The sequence below is a fragment of the Eschscholzia californica genome, unplaced genomic scaffold (assembly GCF_041429995.1).
Source record: "Eschscholzia californica isolate CP2 unplaced genomic scaffold, dmEscCali1.0.p SCAF_1, whole genome shotgun sequence".
Classification (NCBI taxonomy): Eukaryota; Viridiplantae; Streptophyta; class Magnoliopsida; order Ranunculales; family Papaveraceae; genus Eschscholzia; species Eschscholzia californica.
In genome coordinates, this window is record NW_028238198.1 from 64401479 (window position 1) to 64419968 (window position 18490).

The 18490-nt window shown below is 36.0% G+C and overlaps 3 protein-coding genes across 4 annotated transcripts; 1 reads left to right on the forward strand and 2 right to left on the reverse strand.

Annotated features, from left to right (window-relative positions):
• Positions 1 to 2677: 2677 nt before the first annotated feature.
• On the reverse strand, positions 2678 to 4130 carry LOC147568221 (uncharacterized). The gene has a single exon (XM_086670742.1). The coding sequence runs from the start codon at positions 3910 to 3912 to the stop codon at positions 2728 to 2730; it is 1185 nt and encodes a 394-aa protein (XP_086526868.1). The 5' UTR covers positions 3913 to 4130; the 3' UTR covers positions 2678 to 2727.
• A 3690-nt stretch (positions 4131 to 7820) lies between these two features.
• On the forward strand, positions 7821 to 12871 carry LOC147568222 (patatin-like protein 6). 2 transcript variants are annotated; one of them, XM_086654650.1, is made up of 3 exons: positions 7821 to 9721; positions 10688 to 10971; positions 12420 to 12871. In XM_086654650.1, exons 1-2 carry the CDS (start codon positions 8576 to 8578, stop codon positions 10955 to 10957), a joined length of 1416 nt encoding a protein of 471 aa, XP_086510776.1. In that variant the 5' UTR covers positions 7821 to 8575; the 3' UTR covers positions 10958 to 10971; positions 12420 to 12871. The 2 variants fall into 2 exon arrangements, with proteins under 2 accessions (XP_086510776.1, XP_086510777.1); XM_086654651.1 differs by having other exon boundaries at positions 7951 to 9721; positions 11764 to 12871.
• A 1005-nt stretch (positions 12872 to 13876) lies between these two features.
• Positions 13877 to 18243, reverse strand: LOC147568223 (putative E3 ubiquitin-protein ligase LUL2). Its single transcript, XM_086654652.1, has 4 exons — positions 17930 to 18243; positions 17159 to 17753; positions 14563 to 15061; positions 13877 to 14375 (listed from the first exon to the last, which is right to left on the reverse strand). Exons 2-4 carry the CDS (start codon positions 17650 to 17652, stop codon positions 14256 to 14258), a joined length of 1113 nt encoding a protein of 370 aa, XP_086510778.1. The 5' UTR covers positions 17653 to 17753; positions 17930 to 18243; the 3' UTR covers positions 13877 to 14255.
• Positions 18244 to 18490: the final 247 nt, after the last annotated feature.

The following is an 18490-nucleotide window of genomic DNA, read 5'->3' on the forward strand; positions in this document are numbered from 1 at the left end:
GGGTAGAACATTTGAATTGTCAATTAACGTATAATCTTTCTGGCTTAAGATTTTCTACTTGCTTTCAAGAGAAGTCTCTGTTTGAAGCAAATAAGTCTTGATTTCATTAAATTGACTGCCAAATCATGGGTAAGGACATAGATGTGATATAATTCCTTTTTTTTATCAAGAGAGCTAGGTTTCTTATTGATGAAAACCATTTCCATTATATATATACTAGGGTATATCCTGTGCCCTAGGGCACGGACACTTATATCAATCAAAAGTTACAAAATTTATTTTATATTTTACTGAGAGCAAGATCTTTGTTAGTTATTATTTTTTTGTATTATTTTTTTTGTTTCTATTCTCTTAAATTAGTTATTATTTTATTGAGAGAGAGAGATTTTAATTTCTTTCTTTAACCCTTAAAATTTATTTTGTTTCTTTTTTTCTTAAATTAGTTATTTTATTTCTAAGAAGGAAAGGATTGTTGTTTTTTAAATAAGTAACTTTATTTCTACGAAGGACTATATTTTAAATTTTGAGAAGGGCTTCTAGACAATATGCATAATTAAATAAGGATGTTTGTCCCAGTCATCGTTTTCCCTTCTGTTTTATATAATAGATATATAAGAGGAAACTATTAGTGCATTCAATCCATACTAGTTAGTAATAGAAGAAACTCCTTAAGAGGGTATCTAATTATGTGAAAGATCAAAACTGTTTGTCATTAATTTGATTAAACTTATTAATGTAGAAGATTCAATCTTGAGGCAAGTTGTCTTCTTTTACCCTTTATGTAAAAACTCTCTCTCTATATATATATATATCCAGAATATCAAAGAATTGAAAATAAAACAACAAACTAGAACCACAATTACAGGGGCCTGCTAATTGAATTTGATGGAGCTTTTGAGTTGACCTATCTCTTTCATTTTTTTGAACGGTTTGAATTAATAAAGCGAAATTTTTGTACAACGATCTAGAGCTTTTTGGCTTTAGGCAGGGACTGATTAGGCGTCTGTGGGCCAAAGTAGAAAAACTATAATGTTACTATTAAACATTCCAAGACATAGTACATCTAAATGTATGACTTGAATATAGCCCACTTATCCTCGCAGTATAGAAAAGACTCGATTTCTTTTATACTCTTTTCAAATCTCGCAGTTACCCCCTTAAATATAGCATTGTTCCTTTGCTTCCATATTCCCTAAACCAATGGATATGGGATGATTTTCCATACCTGGTTTCCTTGCTATGTAACTTGATCCTTTCCCACTTATCAAAAGCCATATGTATGGAAGATGGTGAATACCATGGTATGTTGAAACACTTAAGAAAAAAGTTTCATACTTCGGAAGTAACTTCATATTGCAGCAATAGATGGGAGCTGTTCTCAGCTTGTCTCTTACATAGACACATCTGTTTGGTCTTAGATCCCCACTCTTTAGTAGGTAGTTTTTCGAGCATATCAGCCCATAAAAACAAAGTTTACTCTACCTGGAATATATATCACATCTCCAAAGCCTTCTTTTACTCCTTGTTTGTTCTCCCGGGACATTAGTGAACCTTTGATAGCTGCGGCTCACAGACAAGAATACCTAAGTTTCACAATTGGAACTATATATATGCCTAACCATCAATATCTGACTTGGAAAATCTACTTCCCATCCTTTATTTTGTATTCGATCTTTCATCTGGACTAGTTACACTTGTTTTTCGTATCCCTTTCAGGTTGCTGTGGATGTATCCACGTCTCATCTAGGCTGTCTTCCCATTGTTGTACAAGTATCCATTTGTTCATTTTCTGTCTCGTTCTTGTTAATGGCGAGAACACCATGTATTTTATTTCTATGTACATAATAGTCTATGGTGAAGTTGTAACAGATACAATCGTCAGGTTTATAATTAATAATTCCAACAGAATTTTTGTTTGTAGTTTGAGTAGGTGTTTTCTTTTCGTGTTAGGAATCTGAATCAAATACGTGTAGATTTAACCTAGAATTCTGTAGAATCATTGAGCTTTGGATTTTCAAAAGAAAATGCTGGATTATGTCAAGTTAGAGAACCCAGATCTTCATATATAATTCATCTTTGATTTAATATCACCGACTTCCTCAGACAGAACCCGATTCACCAACTTGTTAGAGGTTTTTGAAGATGAATATCTGGTGACTAGCTAATGGGATTTGTGTCGGATGTGTTGTTTTTGAAGCTTCGTTTGATTAGAAAACATGAATGCGGATGCATTTTTATTCGAGCTCAGGTTGCTCCCTCTCGTAGCAAGTTCTGTGAGGAGGGCCTTTTCCAGCAAATAACCTGTTACTGACCTGCGGCAAGCCCATTGAACTATTTTTTGCTTTTTTTCTCTTAGTAACACTGCTGTGCGCCTGTGCTGGCACTCGCTTAACTGCGGATTTTTCCGACAGGACACCACTTTGGTCAACAAAATGTTTCAAGCACCACATATTTAACTAGCTTACATAGATTGTTACTCTTGTTAGCATTATGATGTTTACATTAACCTACTTATTCGTTGGATATGTTCTTCGTAAATGTTGTCACACCAAAGGCAGAGAACTTTGATTTCATTCTCGAAGATTTTCAAGTCTAAAGAATCTTTTGGCTCACAAATTGAGGTAATATACATGTGATTGGTAACTGATATATAGATAAAACACATTGACAATAGGTAAGACAAGAAAGAAAACATTTCATGTATATATAAACATAAAAGTTGTATAACTAAAAATAGTATTCAGTTTTTGGTTCTTGATAGTTTCGAGAACTTGAAAACAAAAATAATACACTACCAGATGTATTAGTTATAGGTTTCTCGCGGAACATTGAATAAGGATGAAATCTCTGAGTTCCATCTTGCATGAATCTTTCTAAAGAAAGAAAATTCTCTACATGCACAGTTACTTCTTGAAGAGCGAAACAGGACGGTCCTTCTAGTATGTCTAGTTGTTTGCGGAACATTGAATAAGGATGAGAGTCTTGAAATCTCTGAGTTCCATCTTGCATGAATCTTTCTAAAGAAAGAAAATTCTCTACATGCACAGTTACTTCTTGAAGAGCGAAACCGGACGGTCCTTCTAGTATGTCTAGTTGTTTAGTATTTAGATTATATGATACAATAGAATTAGATTCCTTGACGATCGAGTAGAATAAAAGTTGATCGTATAAGCTTACAACATGGCCCAGCAACATCGGTACTGAAAATGGAAGAAGAAAGATTTCCTTCGTCCAGTCGGCTTTCTCCTTGGTGGTGGAGCTGCTATTATTAAGTGTATAGAGATGTAGCTCAAAACTTTTTGTTTCTTTCATGACAGTTGCAACACAAAAATATCCCTTGAATTCTAGCAGCCGAGTCTCACCGGGAAATCGGTTCTTCTCTCTAGCATTAGGTGGGACTTGAATGACATGAAACTTCTCATCATGGAGGTCGAAAACTACGACTTTAAGACCAGATTTTCTTGATTCACCTGACATCCAGTAAAGATATCCATTACAGAAAAGAGATGGGTACGTTTTGATAACATAGGGTTCAGGAATGATTGTAGTGCTGGGTCCAATCCTTCTCCATGAATTGGTTCCTAATGTGAAAACCATGCACTTAAGGTCATTAATATCATAGGCATAGCAGACAATCTTGTATTCTTTTGTTACAGTATCGAGTCCGAATCCAAAATATTTTACACGTTTATGTAGTCCATCTCTTATTGGAGCTGAGACGGCGAGTAATTGACGTCTACTAGGATTACAGACTTGAAACATACCTTGTTCTCCTCCCACAGATGAATAAAAACAAACCAACCCGTTACAATAACCGACTAGGGCGTATTGGAAACTAGTACTGATGTGACCTAATTTACAAAGGCTAATACTAGTACTGTTTTTCTGTAAATAGAACAATCTATGTAACATGGAACTACTGAAATCTGGAAGATAATTATGGAAAGTTGTTCTATTGATGTTAGAGGTTTCTTTGAAGAACTTGAAGATGACAAGTGGTTTTGTTTTAGAATGTTGAAAGTGGTGGTTTGGATCTTGATGAAGAATGAGATTGAACCATAACTTACAAACACAACTGAATCTAATCAGTGCCTTTACTGGTAATCTTGGTAGAATATTCAGAAGCAGCTCCTCACATAAATATTGAGAATGGTGATGATTATTCTTCTCCATTGTTTTAGACATTTGGTTGGTGATCTTCCTTTTCTTCATTGTTAAGGTAGATAGATGTGTGAATGGAGGATTAAAGATCTCTACTTTGGTTTCTTATTTTGAGGATTTCTATTTTTAGTTTGATTATATTTTACTTGTAAGATATTAGATATGGTAGAATATTATATTATTTGAAGAGGTTTAAGATTTTCTGTGATTTGGTATAATCCAAACTAAACGACCTCTTCATTTTCTAGGTTGGTGCTATGAGGTCCAATTTTAGTTGCTCATCCAAAAAATTGGTCAATCCAATTGGACCAATTAGTTTAAGACCCAAATCTTTATGTTTTACTCCCTAATCTTCCATCCATAATTAGTATTCACTTCTTCATCTCCATCACCCCACCTCCTACCACCCCCTCATACCGCCAGAGTTTGTTTTTTCTCTTCTCTCAGGCATATCTCTCTCTTCTCTCCCTCTTTCTTCAGGGCCTTTGTTGTTCCCATTCACCAAGAGTAGTGTTGCTTATTGGTCCGGACCGATCCAAAACCGACCCATTTAGGGTGGGTCGGCTTGTACAGATGGTGGACCATGTTGGCCCGAGTTGGGTTGGGCTTGATTTTGAACCCATCAGACTAGTCTTGTCCGACTTGACAGTGAAATCAGATTGGGGCAAAGTCCGATCCTGTCTCTATTTTCTTTTCATTGCGTAAGTTTTTAATTTATATCTCATAAAATCCTGAAAAAGTAGAATTTATATCCCATAAAATATTGACATATTTTAAGTTTGTAACATAGGATCATCACTAATTAGATGTTACATGTCCCCTTGGATTGTATACATGCCCTCCTTCACTATTACATGTTACATTTATGTCATTTGGGTGAACATTTTGTGTCCACTATATACTAGTACACTCCACTTGTGGTGTTATCCATTCTCATATGGGGTGTATTCATCATTTATGATCTCTTGTCCGTTTTGACAACAAAGGATAAAAGGAGTGGGACGTGCTCCGTTATGGGCCAATTTTTTTTTTCCCCACACAAAGGAACAAAATTTTGAAGATGGGAGAGAAGGGAATTAGCAACATAGACCTAGAGAGAGAGAGAGATAGTATGTTAGTTAGGTCTACAACTTGACATTCTCTTGTTTTGTTCTTTCTAGACTTCTCAGGATTATTTCTCCTACTTCCCCAAAGATCCCAAAATACATTAAAATCATCCATGTGGACTCTCATTACAACTGTGAGTAGCTAGCTATGTGTTAACTGTAAATTTGTCCCTTCCTTATTATTTGTTCAACCCTTTCTACATATACAAACATGGGGTAGAAAATATTTGAAAAAAGTACAATAAAATGTAATTAGATCGTAAACGACCTCTTTATATCTTGATCGTGAGCTAATTTGTCGTAGATTTTTATGAAATGTAACTAGATGTTAGTAATGTATGTCACAATCTTCATTTATTGGGTCAGTCATAGTCCAATACGAAAAAAATTCATTTTGATAGATGAGTTTGGAGGATGAGCTAGCAATATTCCATTTGTCTCACTTTTTAGAACGAAAAGAGTATATTTTTGAAAGAAGAAAAAGGAAAAGATGGAAGATTATTTGATAATTGAAAACTTTAATCAAAATACTATTTGCTCACGTCCTACATAGTAGTTTTATCGACCCGTTAACCATTTTTACGTGGGTCCTAAGAAGATATGGTCTCAAATGTTATGGGTGAAATCAAGTCCAAGAGAAATAATTATCATATAAAAATGGCGGATGTCTTTTTGTAATGATAAGTAGAAGACTGTAATCTTATTGTACATTTTTTTTTATAATTTGACTCTTTTTAATCGTAAGATTGTTTTATGTATATCTTTAAACTTCACTTTTGTTTTAGTATAACAATTTAGATAAACAGAAACTATTTTCATATTTGTTTTCTCATTATTACACTAACAATAATAGACTATTACACTATTATGCTTTATTGGTTTCTTTATGTAATAGTATTTGATTTGTTAATTGGTTAATATTTTTAAATTATCTTGACAATATCTTCATTTTCTCCATTGAGATTTGGAATATTATGCAATTTGAATGATTTTTTAAAATAAAAAAGAGTAGGTATATATAACTTGAGTCCACGTTCACTTATTGCTACTATATTTATAACCCCAAGTGGAGACAGAAATTTAGTTATGAACCCCACACGGTAACTACTTCAACGCGCGGGACTTAACTCTCCTTTTTGCAGTTAAATCCGGCAATAAACGAGGGAGAATAAAGGAGGCAATCATCAACTTCCACTATCTTTTCCAACATTAGTGATAGGGATGCTGAATTTTTGGGGTCTAATTGGCTAAAATCCACAGTTGGATTTAGCGTATGTTCCTCAAGAGTCGAGAGAGAGAGAGAAATTGGCATAAAATCCCAATGTTGGATCGATTTTTTACGCCAAATGTTAGCTTAAGAGCTGAATTTTGTTTCATACTTAGAGCATCTCTAATGCACCACTCAAATCGAAAAACTCAAAGTGCACTTAAGAATTTTTGAATTTTTTTTTGTAAAAAACTCTCTCCAATGCAACAGTCAAATGATGTGGGATCATTTAATATTGAGCTATCTCAAGAAGAAACTCAATATTTGAGATTTCTTTTGAGGATCTCAATTGGGTCATTCAATATTAAAAGTAAATCTAACCATCTAGGAAATGACACCTAAATTTTTAGAGTGTTGCACTGGAGATGTCTTTTGAATTGAAGATCTCAACATTGACATCTAAGAAAGAGAAACTCAATTGAGCCTTGACACATTGGGCAATTTAAATTTACTTTTGAGTTTTGCATTGGATATGCTCTTTTACAGTTACCCATTTCCACTTCCTTCTCAATTTCTAATGTTTTATATTATAGGATCCCTAAAAAAGCTCTTTTGTATATAGAAACTTTCAAATAAAATTGATGCATCTCATCGAAAAATAAAATTGATGCAATGTGTATATTAAAGTGGTGTTGAAAAGACTCAAGCAAATAAACAACAACAATTGAAAACGATAAACACACTAGTTGAGCCTCATAAAGAAAATATATTATATGTTAGGTTCATCCTCACAGGGCCGGCCCAAGTATATATGAGGCCTCAAGCGAAATTAAAAATTAAGGATATTAAAAAAAATTAAATAAAATTTAAACAATATAAAGGTTAGGAAACGAACCCTTGAAATTGATTTAAAGTATAATTAGTTTTTCGAAAGTTACACACGAAATAGAAAACATGAGGCCCTTGATTATTTAGAGACAAAGCGATCGCTTTGGTGGCTTTGGTCACGGGCTGCCCCTGCATCCTCACCACCTTGCAAAAAAAAAAAAGGTTCATCCTCACAAACAAAATTAGAACAACAAAGAATAATTAAGATGGACCCTCGATCCCAATCAACAACAATAGAGAGGTTAAAAATGTGAGTCTATTGAATTTTAGAATTTGGCTCACATTTATCATTTTTGAATCATAATTTATAATCGAAAAGAGAGGAAGGTTATAATCCAAATTTTGCAGACTGTTATGTTGAACTGTCGGTGACCCATCCTTCTCTGGGTCTGGGCCGGCCCTGTTAATAAATCGTAACGTCACCTTTGAAAAAGAAAGAAAGAAAGAGAAATTATTTTGTTCTTGCGATATCCTTCTTGGCCTTCCTTCCTTGGCTGGGAACACCCTGTCCCTACCAATGTCCCCTCCCTCTTCTTTTTGGCTTCTTCCCCCCCACCCACTAATTCCTCTCATAAACACACCCAATTTATTTTTAGAGAGAGAAACAGGTAAAATTTTAGAGAGAGAGAGAGAAAAAGATAGATTCATAAAGGGGGTCCGAAAAATCTTGGAAGTTTTTATTTTAATGAGAACAGACATACTCTCTGCTACTCTTCTTCGTCTTTTTTGTTTAATCATCTTTAACTCTCTCTCTCTCTAGGTTTGTTTGTTTCCGCGTGCTCTGGTTTTGAACCTTTCAAGATAGATACATAGATAGATAGAGAGAGAATGCAGAAGTTTTAGAGAGAGAAAGATAGAAAGACTCGGTCGGAGTTGCAGAGAGATTTTGATCGGAAAACTTCTTTTAGATTTCTAAATTTCTCAATATGATTGAAGAATGTAAACGATCAGCCCGAAATCTGCATTAATCCGTCAAGGAATAAAGTTGTTGAAGAGGATTTGTATAAAACTTCGGAAATTAGAGCTTGAATGACGAATTTGAGTGTGGAATCTTCAAGGAGAAGATATTCGAACCAAAAACCTTTGAGACATTTAAAGCTGAAATTGTAATTTCAATGACATTGATTGAAGAGGAATGAGCATGCAAATTCATTGAAGTTAGAGAGAGAGAGAGAGAGAAAATTGCAGTATCATTTCTAACCTAATTTCTATAATGGCTTGTAATATGAGTCCTTTATTAGAATCTCCAGAACCAAGCATCGACACAGATAAACTCAGCTACGAGATTTTCTCCATTCTAGAAAGCAAATTTCTCTTCGGTTACGATGATCAGAAGCTATGGCTTCCTAAACAAATCACTGAAGCAATCATCGACACAAAATACGATTATACAGGAGAAGGACAAACTGTAACCACTGATGATAATGATAATGGCCTTTCATTGATCAAAAATCAAAGAGGTAAGATCTGTATACTCACCATTGATGGAGGTGAAATGCAAGGAATCCTCTCTGGAAAAGCCCTAGTTTATCTTGAACAATCTCTCAAAAAGAAATCAGGTAATCCCGACTCAAGAATAGCTGATTATTTCGACGTCGCCGCTGGAACTGGCGTCGGTGGAATTTTCACGGCGATGCTTTTTGCAACGAAAGGAGATAATAATAATAATCGTCCGATTTTTAAAGCTGAAGATACCTGTAAATTTCTCACTGAACAAGGAAAGTTGTTCTTTAATCCATCTGGTTCAGGTCGTGGTGGCGGATTACTTCGCCGGCTAAAAGTAAGTAAAGGCGTTTCGTCAACTACAAGATTAGAACGAGTTTTGAAAGATTCATTCACGGAAAATGGCCGAAATCTAACTCTAAAAGACACATTGAAACCAGTTTTGATTCCTTGTTATGATCTTTCAAGTTCAGCTCCATTTCTGTTTTCTAGAGCTGATGCTTTAGAAACAGAAAGCTTTGATTTCAGACTATGGGAAGTTTGCCGAGCAACCTCGGCTAAACCAGCAGTTTTCGAACCAGTAGCATTATGTTCGGTGGATGGGCATACTCGGTGTGTGGCGGTTGACGGTGGTTTAACGATGAGCAACCCCACTGCGGCGGCCATTACCCACGTTCTGCATAACAAGCAGGAGTTTCCGTTTGTTCGAGGAGTTGAGGATTTGTTGGTTTTGTCATTGGGAAGTGGTCAGCTGCTTGAGAGTAGCTTTGATTATGAGCATGTTAAAGGGTGGAAGGCGAAGGATTGGGCAAGGCCAATGAGTAGAATAGCTAGTGATGGATCTGCAGATTTGGTTGATCACGCAGTTGCCATGGCGTTTCGCCAATGCCGGAGCAACAATTACGTCCGTATTCAGGTATACACAATTCAACATTTGCTTCAAGCAACCATCTTACTTGACCATTTTTTGCTAGTTAATTTCGATTTGGTTTGTTTAATCAATTTGGTAATAACCCTGGATGTTTGGCTATGGTAGATTCCATTAAGTTGTTCTATTTGCTTTAAGTTTAATCCGTTTCGTTAACAATGTGATATATATAGCATAAGCTTTTTGGATAAGAATACGATTTTTTGATATTTGCTTTGCAAATTTCTTGCTTTAAGTTTCCCCAATTCATTGAATTTGTTAGGTGAGTTGTGCTTGTCCTTCTGTTACCATTGCTAATGGGTTCTTAGGAGTTATCTGCCTGTGCCAGTGTGCTATTAATCCTTTTTAGCTTTGGTGGGGATAATGTTGTTTGGATTTTCCAAGTTTAGGAAATGTGAGCTGGTTCTGAAAAGCTCAACAAGTGCTAATATCTTATGTACACTTGAAGGAAAAGCAGATATTTATGCTACTTATGGTACTAAAAATGGCGAAATAATATACTAAACCTTTGCCCTGGTTGTTGCCATTCTTTGTTTAAAAACTGGTACCACTTGTTTTTCTGATTCTTTCAATTGATAGGGATTTCAGTTGGTGTATCTGTCCCAATTTTTTCCGAAAAAGAATATGTATCCTTTTCAGATTCTTGAAATAGTTCTTTCTTTTGGTGAACAACTCATAATGATAATCCTCTCGTTGTATTTACTCTTTTAGATTCTTTTTACTCGGAAAAGTGCAATTGAGTAGGTCAGACTGACTCGACCGAGTTAGTTTGGTTGAGTCGGGCTCGATCAAAATTGTTGTTAGTTGGTCATTCCTCTGTATCCTCTTCATCTTTTTACTAGCTTATCTGCCTAGATGTGAACATATGAGCAAGTCACTTGAACATGTAATTGAGTCTTCATATTGGATGCTTTTGCTCATTGCTAACAACCCAATTGATCAAATTTTGTTTAGGCGAATGGAACAACTTCATTTAATACTGGTGTGAATTTAGATTCAGACCCAAATCCCAAAAATGTGCATAAGCTTGTTGGAGTTGCAGAGGAGATGCTAAAACAGAAAAATGTCGAATCTGTGCTATTTGGAGGGAAGAAGATAGCAGAGCAGACCAATTTCGAGAAGTTGGATTGGTTTGCTGAAGAACTTGTGCTGGAACATCAAAGGAGGAGTTGCAGAATCGCCCCTACAGTTGTATTTAAGCAAGCAACCCCAAAACCCACCTAAATCAAAATATTGAAGTAAGGACTTAAACCAAATATCTCTAGTTATATCTTACTGTTCTCAAATTGACTTTTTGTTTACTCCTTATTCTAATATGTTCGAATGTTGAATCCATTTTAAAACATATAAGAAACATCATGCTTGTTTTTACAAATAAAAGCATCTAGCAACACTTGTAGAGGATAGCCTTCTACTTAATGAAGTCGTCTAGGACTAGAAATCCAAAATTCCATAAATTTCCACCTTGGATAAGACCGGAGTGTTAATTATCGTCAAATGAGATATATGCTCAATCGATGAACTAACTAAATACCACCATCGGGAAATACACTCACCTTGAGGAACATAAATCACCGTTCATCCTATTTAGAGTAACTTCTGTTGACTAATAACACAACTTACTCCACCATGACTAAAATGCTATTATACATTATACATCATAAATATGTCTAGGCAACTTTAATCTCAATTATGATATCACTTGTTAGATATGCAATTCCCCAAGTAGCACCAATAATTTCCTAGGTTAAAACCCACTTGATCATGCTTACGCGTGGGGTAGAATAATTTAACACTATCCATTTGAAACACAATCACTACGAATAACATGATAGATGGACCATTGAAAGTGGCTAGGAAGTGAATGGGAGAGCAGATGATCTTAATGTTGTTAGAAATACACACAAGGGGTTTCAACTTTAAGAAACCCCCAGGAAGAAGAATAATCATTTGAATTTAGGGGTGTTCATGGTCCACTTAGATAAAATTAGAAATCAAGTTTCTTGGTCCTGAACTCTTCTCCTGTTCAGGTATTGGTCCACACTCACCACAAAGACAACAGAGAAAGCTTCCTCTCTTTTTTCACTCCAAGTCTCACTCTGTAACCTCCACTCTGGATAAGTTATTTCAGATATCACAATTTCAGTCAAAATCAGTCCTTATCCCTGATAAAGTCATTTCCAGTCTTTTAGTCATTTCCTCCATGTCTTCACTTCCAAATTTTTTATCACTTGTTTGTTTTTATCCCATCTCTGTAGGCTTAATAATAAGTCGACTACTAGTTGGTACGACAAAGCTCATAGATACGTGAGGACACCTGGGGACTGGGGTTCGACCCCCACCTTCCTAAATTCCATTAACGTTTACCCATATCTTGTCTGATGCAGGTGTCGCGAATCTTAAATTGCATACGCTTTAGGGCCCATGGGTTGCTCTTATTTTATGTCTTCTTCGTACATTGTAGATTAAGTTCGAATTATTGTCGTAGGCCGTAGGCGTACTAACGTTTTTTTTACTTTACTAAGAGCACCTAACTAATTATGGTAGTGTTTCTATGCTCGAACCTCAAAATCTTGACCCACTTTCACTTTCCGTTATTGCTTTATCTTTTATTAGAAGAAATGAATATTTGAGATTTCAAAAAAAGTTTCAAGTGGCCTCATTTATTTGCTCTTTGAAAATACAGGAAAAGCCTTTTGTCTAAGTACTCAGAGAAAAGAAAAAGGAAATGGAGAGAAAGGAAAAAACTGGAGAAAAGAAGAAGAAGAAGAAGATATATAGTATAGACTAGTAGCTATTGCTTTTCAGGGAGTGTATAAAGAAAGAATATTGAAGAAAAAAGTTGTCAAGGTATGAATTAAAGTGGAAAAAGACCTTGAGAGAATTGAGAGCTCTCAATTGAGGATTATTGGTCTTAGCACAGGGGCCCAGCAAAAGTAGTATGTGTTTCTACTTTAGTCCCACCTAGAATAGTGAGAGAGAGAAAGAAATATATTGAGTGGGGAGTTTTTTTTTTATGTGTTTGAGCTTTTTCAAGTCAAAATTTATCAAATTTGCCTTCAATTTGTTCAAAAGGTATTTCATATTAATGTGTTTTACCCTATTATCTATCTGTACCTCTCTTTCTCTCACAACAAATTAGGTCTTGTGCTGCTATATGTCCCCTTCCACTCCATATTCTCTTGTTTTTATCTTGCTTTCATTATTTTGTTTTACTAGTTTGTTGGTTGTTTTTTGGGGGTCAAAGGGCGACTCAAAATATATATATATATATATATGTATAAGTTTTAGTAGGTGGGATGAGTAAAGTGGAGATGACATGAAGGTGGGGTGGTGTATCTTTTAGAAACCGACCATATCTTATGAGGAAAGAATTAGTTGATTGATGGATGTTTGGTATTTTGGAGTTTTGTGGCCAAGGAAAGAAGAGGCTATTTCTTCTTCTTCTTTTTTTGTTGAAAAGAGGCTATTTCTTCTTCATGAAGGATTTCAATGTGCTTTTTTTTTTTTAGCCTGATGGGTCATAAATCAATAGTCCATTCTTACACGATTTGGAACATATTGACACATTATGAAGTGGACATGAATTTTTATTACTTTTGTCAATTGTCGGTTATCTTAATTCTATTGTTCCTAAACGTCTAATTTGGATTTGAAATAGTCTACAAACCAATTATGGACTGTTTAGTTAGTTACTTGACGCATTGGCTAGTTGGATACGAGTTGGAAACTCGAAATCCACAAGATTATAATATCTTGTACAGGGCCAATATAAACTAGAAAAAACATAAGATTCTAGGGCCAAGAATACCCATAAGTTACCTCTGTTAATTTCTCCATTCTACCCTAGGGATCAACTCATTTTTATTTCACTTTCAAACACCAAACGTAACCCATAAATCACTCATGTACATGTCTATTTAGATAAAAGTATTGAATTCATCTCTCTTACTAGCCGTAAACTGTCTGTAGAAACCAATTGTCATCATGAAGACTTTGGAGTCAATCTATATTGACCAATTTTTTCTGTATTTATTCTCTGTCCTCTCCATCCACTTTGCCGTGACCATGAGAGAAGAGACAGGGGAAAAGAGACAGAGCAAGAGAGAGAGAGAGAGAGAGAGAGAGAGAGAGAGGAAGTCATACACAAACAATTGTCATATCTTTGAAGAACTAAATCGGAACACATAATGAACTTCTAAAGTTGGTTCCATAAATTCATTAAACATGCTTCGACTCACCCATGATCCTTGTCGATGCAATTACATATCCATATATAAAGTTCAGTGCTAGAGAGAGAGAGTAGCACCTCTTGGGCATTACACCTCTGCCGGATGCATAGTTGATGCTAGGGCAAAGCTGCTGTTGCTGCAGCTGTGTATACTTCTTTTATCATATAACATCAATCCTGTCTTTCATATCATGTCAAAGACAGGGACAGAAAAATCCAAGAACACAAATAACTTTACAATAATGTATTATGGGTGCTTGCAGTATAATACTGTAAAGAGACTCTTCCTCATCAATTATCATCCGGTCTGTCATTGACTTTGATTTCCAAGAGCCTCTCAACTGGCTGACGACAAATCGGGCATCGATCCGTCTGAAACCTCAAAACCTTTGCGCACTCACTGCACATACACTGCACACCAACAAAAGAGTTACAGAGAGACTCAGAATTAGATTTCAGAATATTTCTCTTTGTCTGATGCAGAACGCCTAACTCTTTTAAATGGCTACTTTGGGCTGATTTTGATTCCATTACAGGCGGACAGTTCATATTCAGACAATGAAAAAACCAGTACAACCTAAGAGTAAAATAAATTTACCATGTGTCGGCATGGGAGAACAGTCGTATCCCGTGGTTCCGAAAGGCAGATGACACATTCTTTTCCTGTGTCGTTTCCGTCAAAGTCACTTTCACCCGAATTGCCAATTCCATAGATCTCTTGAAGCTCATACCTCATCCCATTGACCCAAAGGATCTGCTTCATCACTCTCACCTGGTACTCACCATTCTCTTTCCTAAACACTGCCTGTGTGATCTGAGATGTCCCGCCTTCCTGCGTTGAATTTCCCTCCTCTGAATCATTATGGTCTGATGTGAATCCCTCGGCCTTTACAGCAAGAGGATAAACTTCCATATCAACCTTGTTCAATAATTCTGCCTCTTCAAACATTGTGAGATCGATTCCAGTTCCTGGTGGTTGCTTGAACTTCTGTCCCAGACCTCGTTGAAAAGATATTGTGATTGGTTGAAAAAGGCTCTCCTTCATTGGCATCAGGCTGAAGTCTTCACCTTCTTTCGCGAAGAACATTAGGGTAATTCTGGTGATACAAGAGAAAACTAAATTAAACTTTAAAAAATGCTAAACTTATAAACTTAAGTGCAGAAATGAACACCAAAATTAAGAACTATAGTTTTATTATGTAACTTCGAATATAGAATAGAGATACAGAAAAATAAATAGGCGTCTGCGTCTGCGGGGGGGCAAGTGAAAGACTAATTGTCAGACAACAGAATATGAATCATATTTTTATTTTTCTTGACAGTAGAATATGAATCATATTAAATCCTCTAAATTGACCTTTTATGATATCCTTATTTTGCAGAAATCCAGAATACTACGGTGTTCTGGTGAGAACGTGGGGTGGTGTGGTTGCACTGTGGCAGCGGCAGCGGTAGCGATGAGGTGGTGGTGGTTACTGGTTAGGAGAACTTCGCCAAAGGCTCTAGGCCACAAATGCTTGCCTTTTTACTCCTAAAATCATTTCTTGCCATGCTACCTATTACCATTCATGAAATCATGCTTGATCTGCTTTTCACTAACATAAGTTGAGAAGAATGACCTAAGAGTTTTTTTTTGAAAAGTTGAGAATGACCTAAGAGTCAAACACTCTCATCAATTCTGCATCTCCGAGACACATACATGATACCTTTTATAGTAGGATTGTTCTAGCCATTGTAAAAGACTTTCACTGCGAGAAATAAAGAACTTGTTGATAACAACAGAAGAGCTTCTAAGCCTTCAGAGTACACTGTCCCTCGCGGCCATAAGCCATCATACACATGCTTGTATGAACCTTACATGTCTATCAATACATCTTCTCAATGATCTCATTAAATGTGGTAAACTATTGAAATTATTAAGTCTGTCCTCCTATATCACTTGGATAGTTAGATGCCGCTTCATTTCACACGCATTAACTCCATGCCCAAATTGAACACTCACTAAATCTGTTACCTTAAACAAAATCTCTGTATGAGCTTGTCCTCCGTACTCTAAAGGGTGGTGGTGCTCATTCCAGCTTGATAGCTCATCACTGAATTAAACCAAAGCTGAACTATATCTAGCTTACTAACTTCCCAAGTAGCAGCAGTTTCTTTACGAAGTGAATTGTTTATAGTGGCTAAGAAGATAATACCACTTCGGATAGAAAGGAAATAAAGAATACCCTAAGAAATATATCTTGTCAGCATATCTATCTCCCAACCAGATCATTGTTATCTAGTTACTATTGTTACTATTGTTACATTGTAAATGACCAAAGACAGAAGAGGTTCCTTGTTTTCAATTGCAATTCTTGTAATAATCAGATGACGACATGCTACCAATATAGGTTGCTAAGATAAAAGTGCCCATTCAAATCCAATCGGTATCCTTCACTTTATCAAAGTAGTACCCCCTCATGAAAAAACATTCGCTCTTATAAGATGTACAACTAGCCTGAACACAAATATTCAAATGGAATATCACTTACAGCTTGACTTCCGGGGCCAGAAATGTCATTACAACATAACTTACTCATTAATTACATTCCGCCACAAAACCCCACTATGATGCATTGAAACTCGAACACTCAGAAGCTCTGTGAAGATTAGATCATCTACTTGTGGTTTATTACTAATCGAATTTTCTACCGCAAAAAAATGCATAATCCACCAAAATCCAACATTTCTATCACAAGTTACAATCCTCTATCTGATCAGGGAACAAATCTTTTTATCTTCTAAATACCAATGGAGTAGATTAGTCAAGGATTTAAACGGTATTAGCTCCAGGATTGTAATAAATGACAAACAGGTATGTTCTCTTTTGTCAAAATGTCAGACAACAGAGTTCTTTCATAGGCAAGTTTTTAGAATTTTCTCTTTTCCCTATTTAGAAAAATGTCATTTTCCAAAGGGTTAAGTTTATAATACAGGATCACTTATTCACCAACACATTTATTAACAACTGCATCTAGTTTATTTCACGAGTACGCTTTTTATGTCAAAACGTTAGAATTGGCAAACAGAAAATGGCAAAACTAAAAAGGAAACATGATATATGAAAGGGTAACATCAATAACCCAATGTATTTTACTGACTTCCACAAAAATTCATTTAAATTGCGTCCAGTGATCAATATTAAAGATTCGTACCTTCCTGCAACAGTGGCATCAAAGGTGAACGTAACAAGGGAACGCCCTGGATTCTCTTCGTCAGGCTCCATTCGTAAAGTCTCCTTCTTTAGATTAACATCATTCCGAATCGTAACAGCTTTTTGATGCTCAACATAAGGAGTGGGTAGATGAGGAACAGGGGGATAAGGAAATCTCCCACCTACCCAATTCATATGTGCAGGATCAACGTTTGGTCCAACACCACGGTGATGATCAAACGAAGACGGCATTGGAACTGGCATTGATTGTGGTGGAGGTGGTGGGTAATATCCAGGGTATTGATAGTAATGAGGATTTGGATTAGGGTTAGCGTTAGGATAATGAGATGGGTAAGGGGTTGCAGCAGCAAAAACATAGCTATTTCCAGTCATTTCAGGATGAGGATGATGAAGTGGATGAGGTGGTGGATGATGATGGTTATTATTGTGGGTTGAATGCCTTCGCCTACTACTGCTACTGCTTCCATTACCCATAATTCCTCCACAATAAGAATCAAATCTCTTGAAAAACCCAATCTTGAAAGTAGATTCGATTTCCTTTGTGATTATTCACAAACAAACCCTAATGACATTCACTACAGAAATAAAAAAAAAAAAAAAAAAAGATATCAGATTATATTCCTCTACGTTTTGTTTCAAAAGAAATATAAACCCTAGGAAATTAGCAAAATATGATCTTTAAACAGAAATTTTGGATTTGAACGGAAAATCATAAAAATTGCGCCAACTTCTGAAGAAAAAAAGAGAATACCTTTTGGGGGAAACCTTTGTTCTTGTATCCTTCTTTGCTTTCTCTGACTAACGAATTGAACGATGAGAGAGAAAATTAGGGTTTGGAAAGAAGACGGAATGAATGGATTGAATGGGAAAGCCGGAAAGGGATGAGAAGTTAGAGAGAGAAAGAGAGAGAGAGACAGATGTTATTGGGGTGGAAGATGAATTCACCGGCAAGTCTTTGTGAAAAAATTGGGAATTGCGTAGAAACTCCACAAGAAGTAGTTACGATAAGATGTAACCTAGTGCAATATAAGGAGAAATACTGGTCTTCATCACCATCGTTGATTTAGAAAAAGGGCTCACATTGGTGAAAATGTTAAGGCCAGCGCTTTAGGGAAAGCGAAATAGTTTATCGGGTGTGAAAACTTGGTCAATTTTGTTTGACAATTTTATTTTATAGGGAATGTTTTTTACCACTCTCTCTCCCCACCACTCTCTCTGTCTTCTCCGACCAGGTCGCCGGCCGGAAAATTTTTCGGTCGGCGACCTGGTCGAAGAAGACAGAGAGAGTGGTGGGGAGAGAGAGAGGTGAGGT

Excerpts from the sequence above, each read along its gene's own strand:
- LOC147568221 (XM_086670742.1), bottom strand. The coding sequence starts at position 3,912 with ATGTTACATAGATTGTTCTATTTACAGAAAAACAGTACTAGTATTAGC.
- LOC147568222 (XM_086654650.1), top strand. The coding sequence starts at position 8,576 with ATGGCTTGTAATATGAGTCCTTTATTAGAATCTCCAGAACCAAGCATC. Across the intron at positions 9,722-10,687 it reads ACAATTACGTCCGTATTCAG|GCGAATGGAACAACTTCATT; the intron begins GTATACACAATT and ends AATTTTGTTTAG.
- LOC147568223 (XM_086654652.1), bottom strand. The coding sequence starts at position 17,652 with ATGGGTAATGGAAGCAGTAGCAGTAGTAGGCGAAGGCATTCAACCCAC. Across the intron at positions 15,062-17,158 it reads GATGCCACTGTTGCAGGAAG|AATTACCCTAATGTTCTTCG; the intron begins GTACGAATCTTT and ends TTGTATCACCAG. Across the intron at positions 14,376-14,562 it reads TTCTCCCATGCCGACACATG|TGTATGTGCAGTGAGTGCGC; the intron begins GTAAATTTATTT and ends GTTGGTGTGCAG.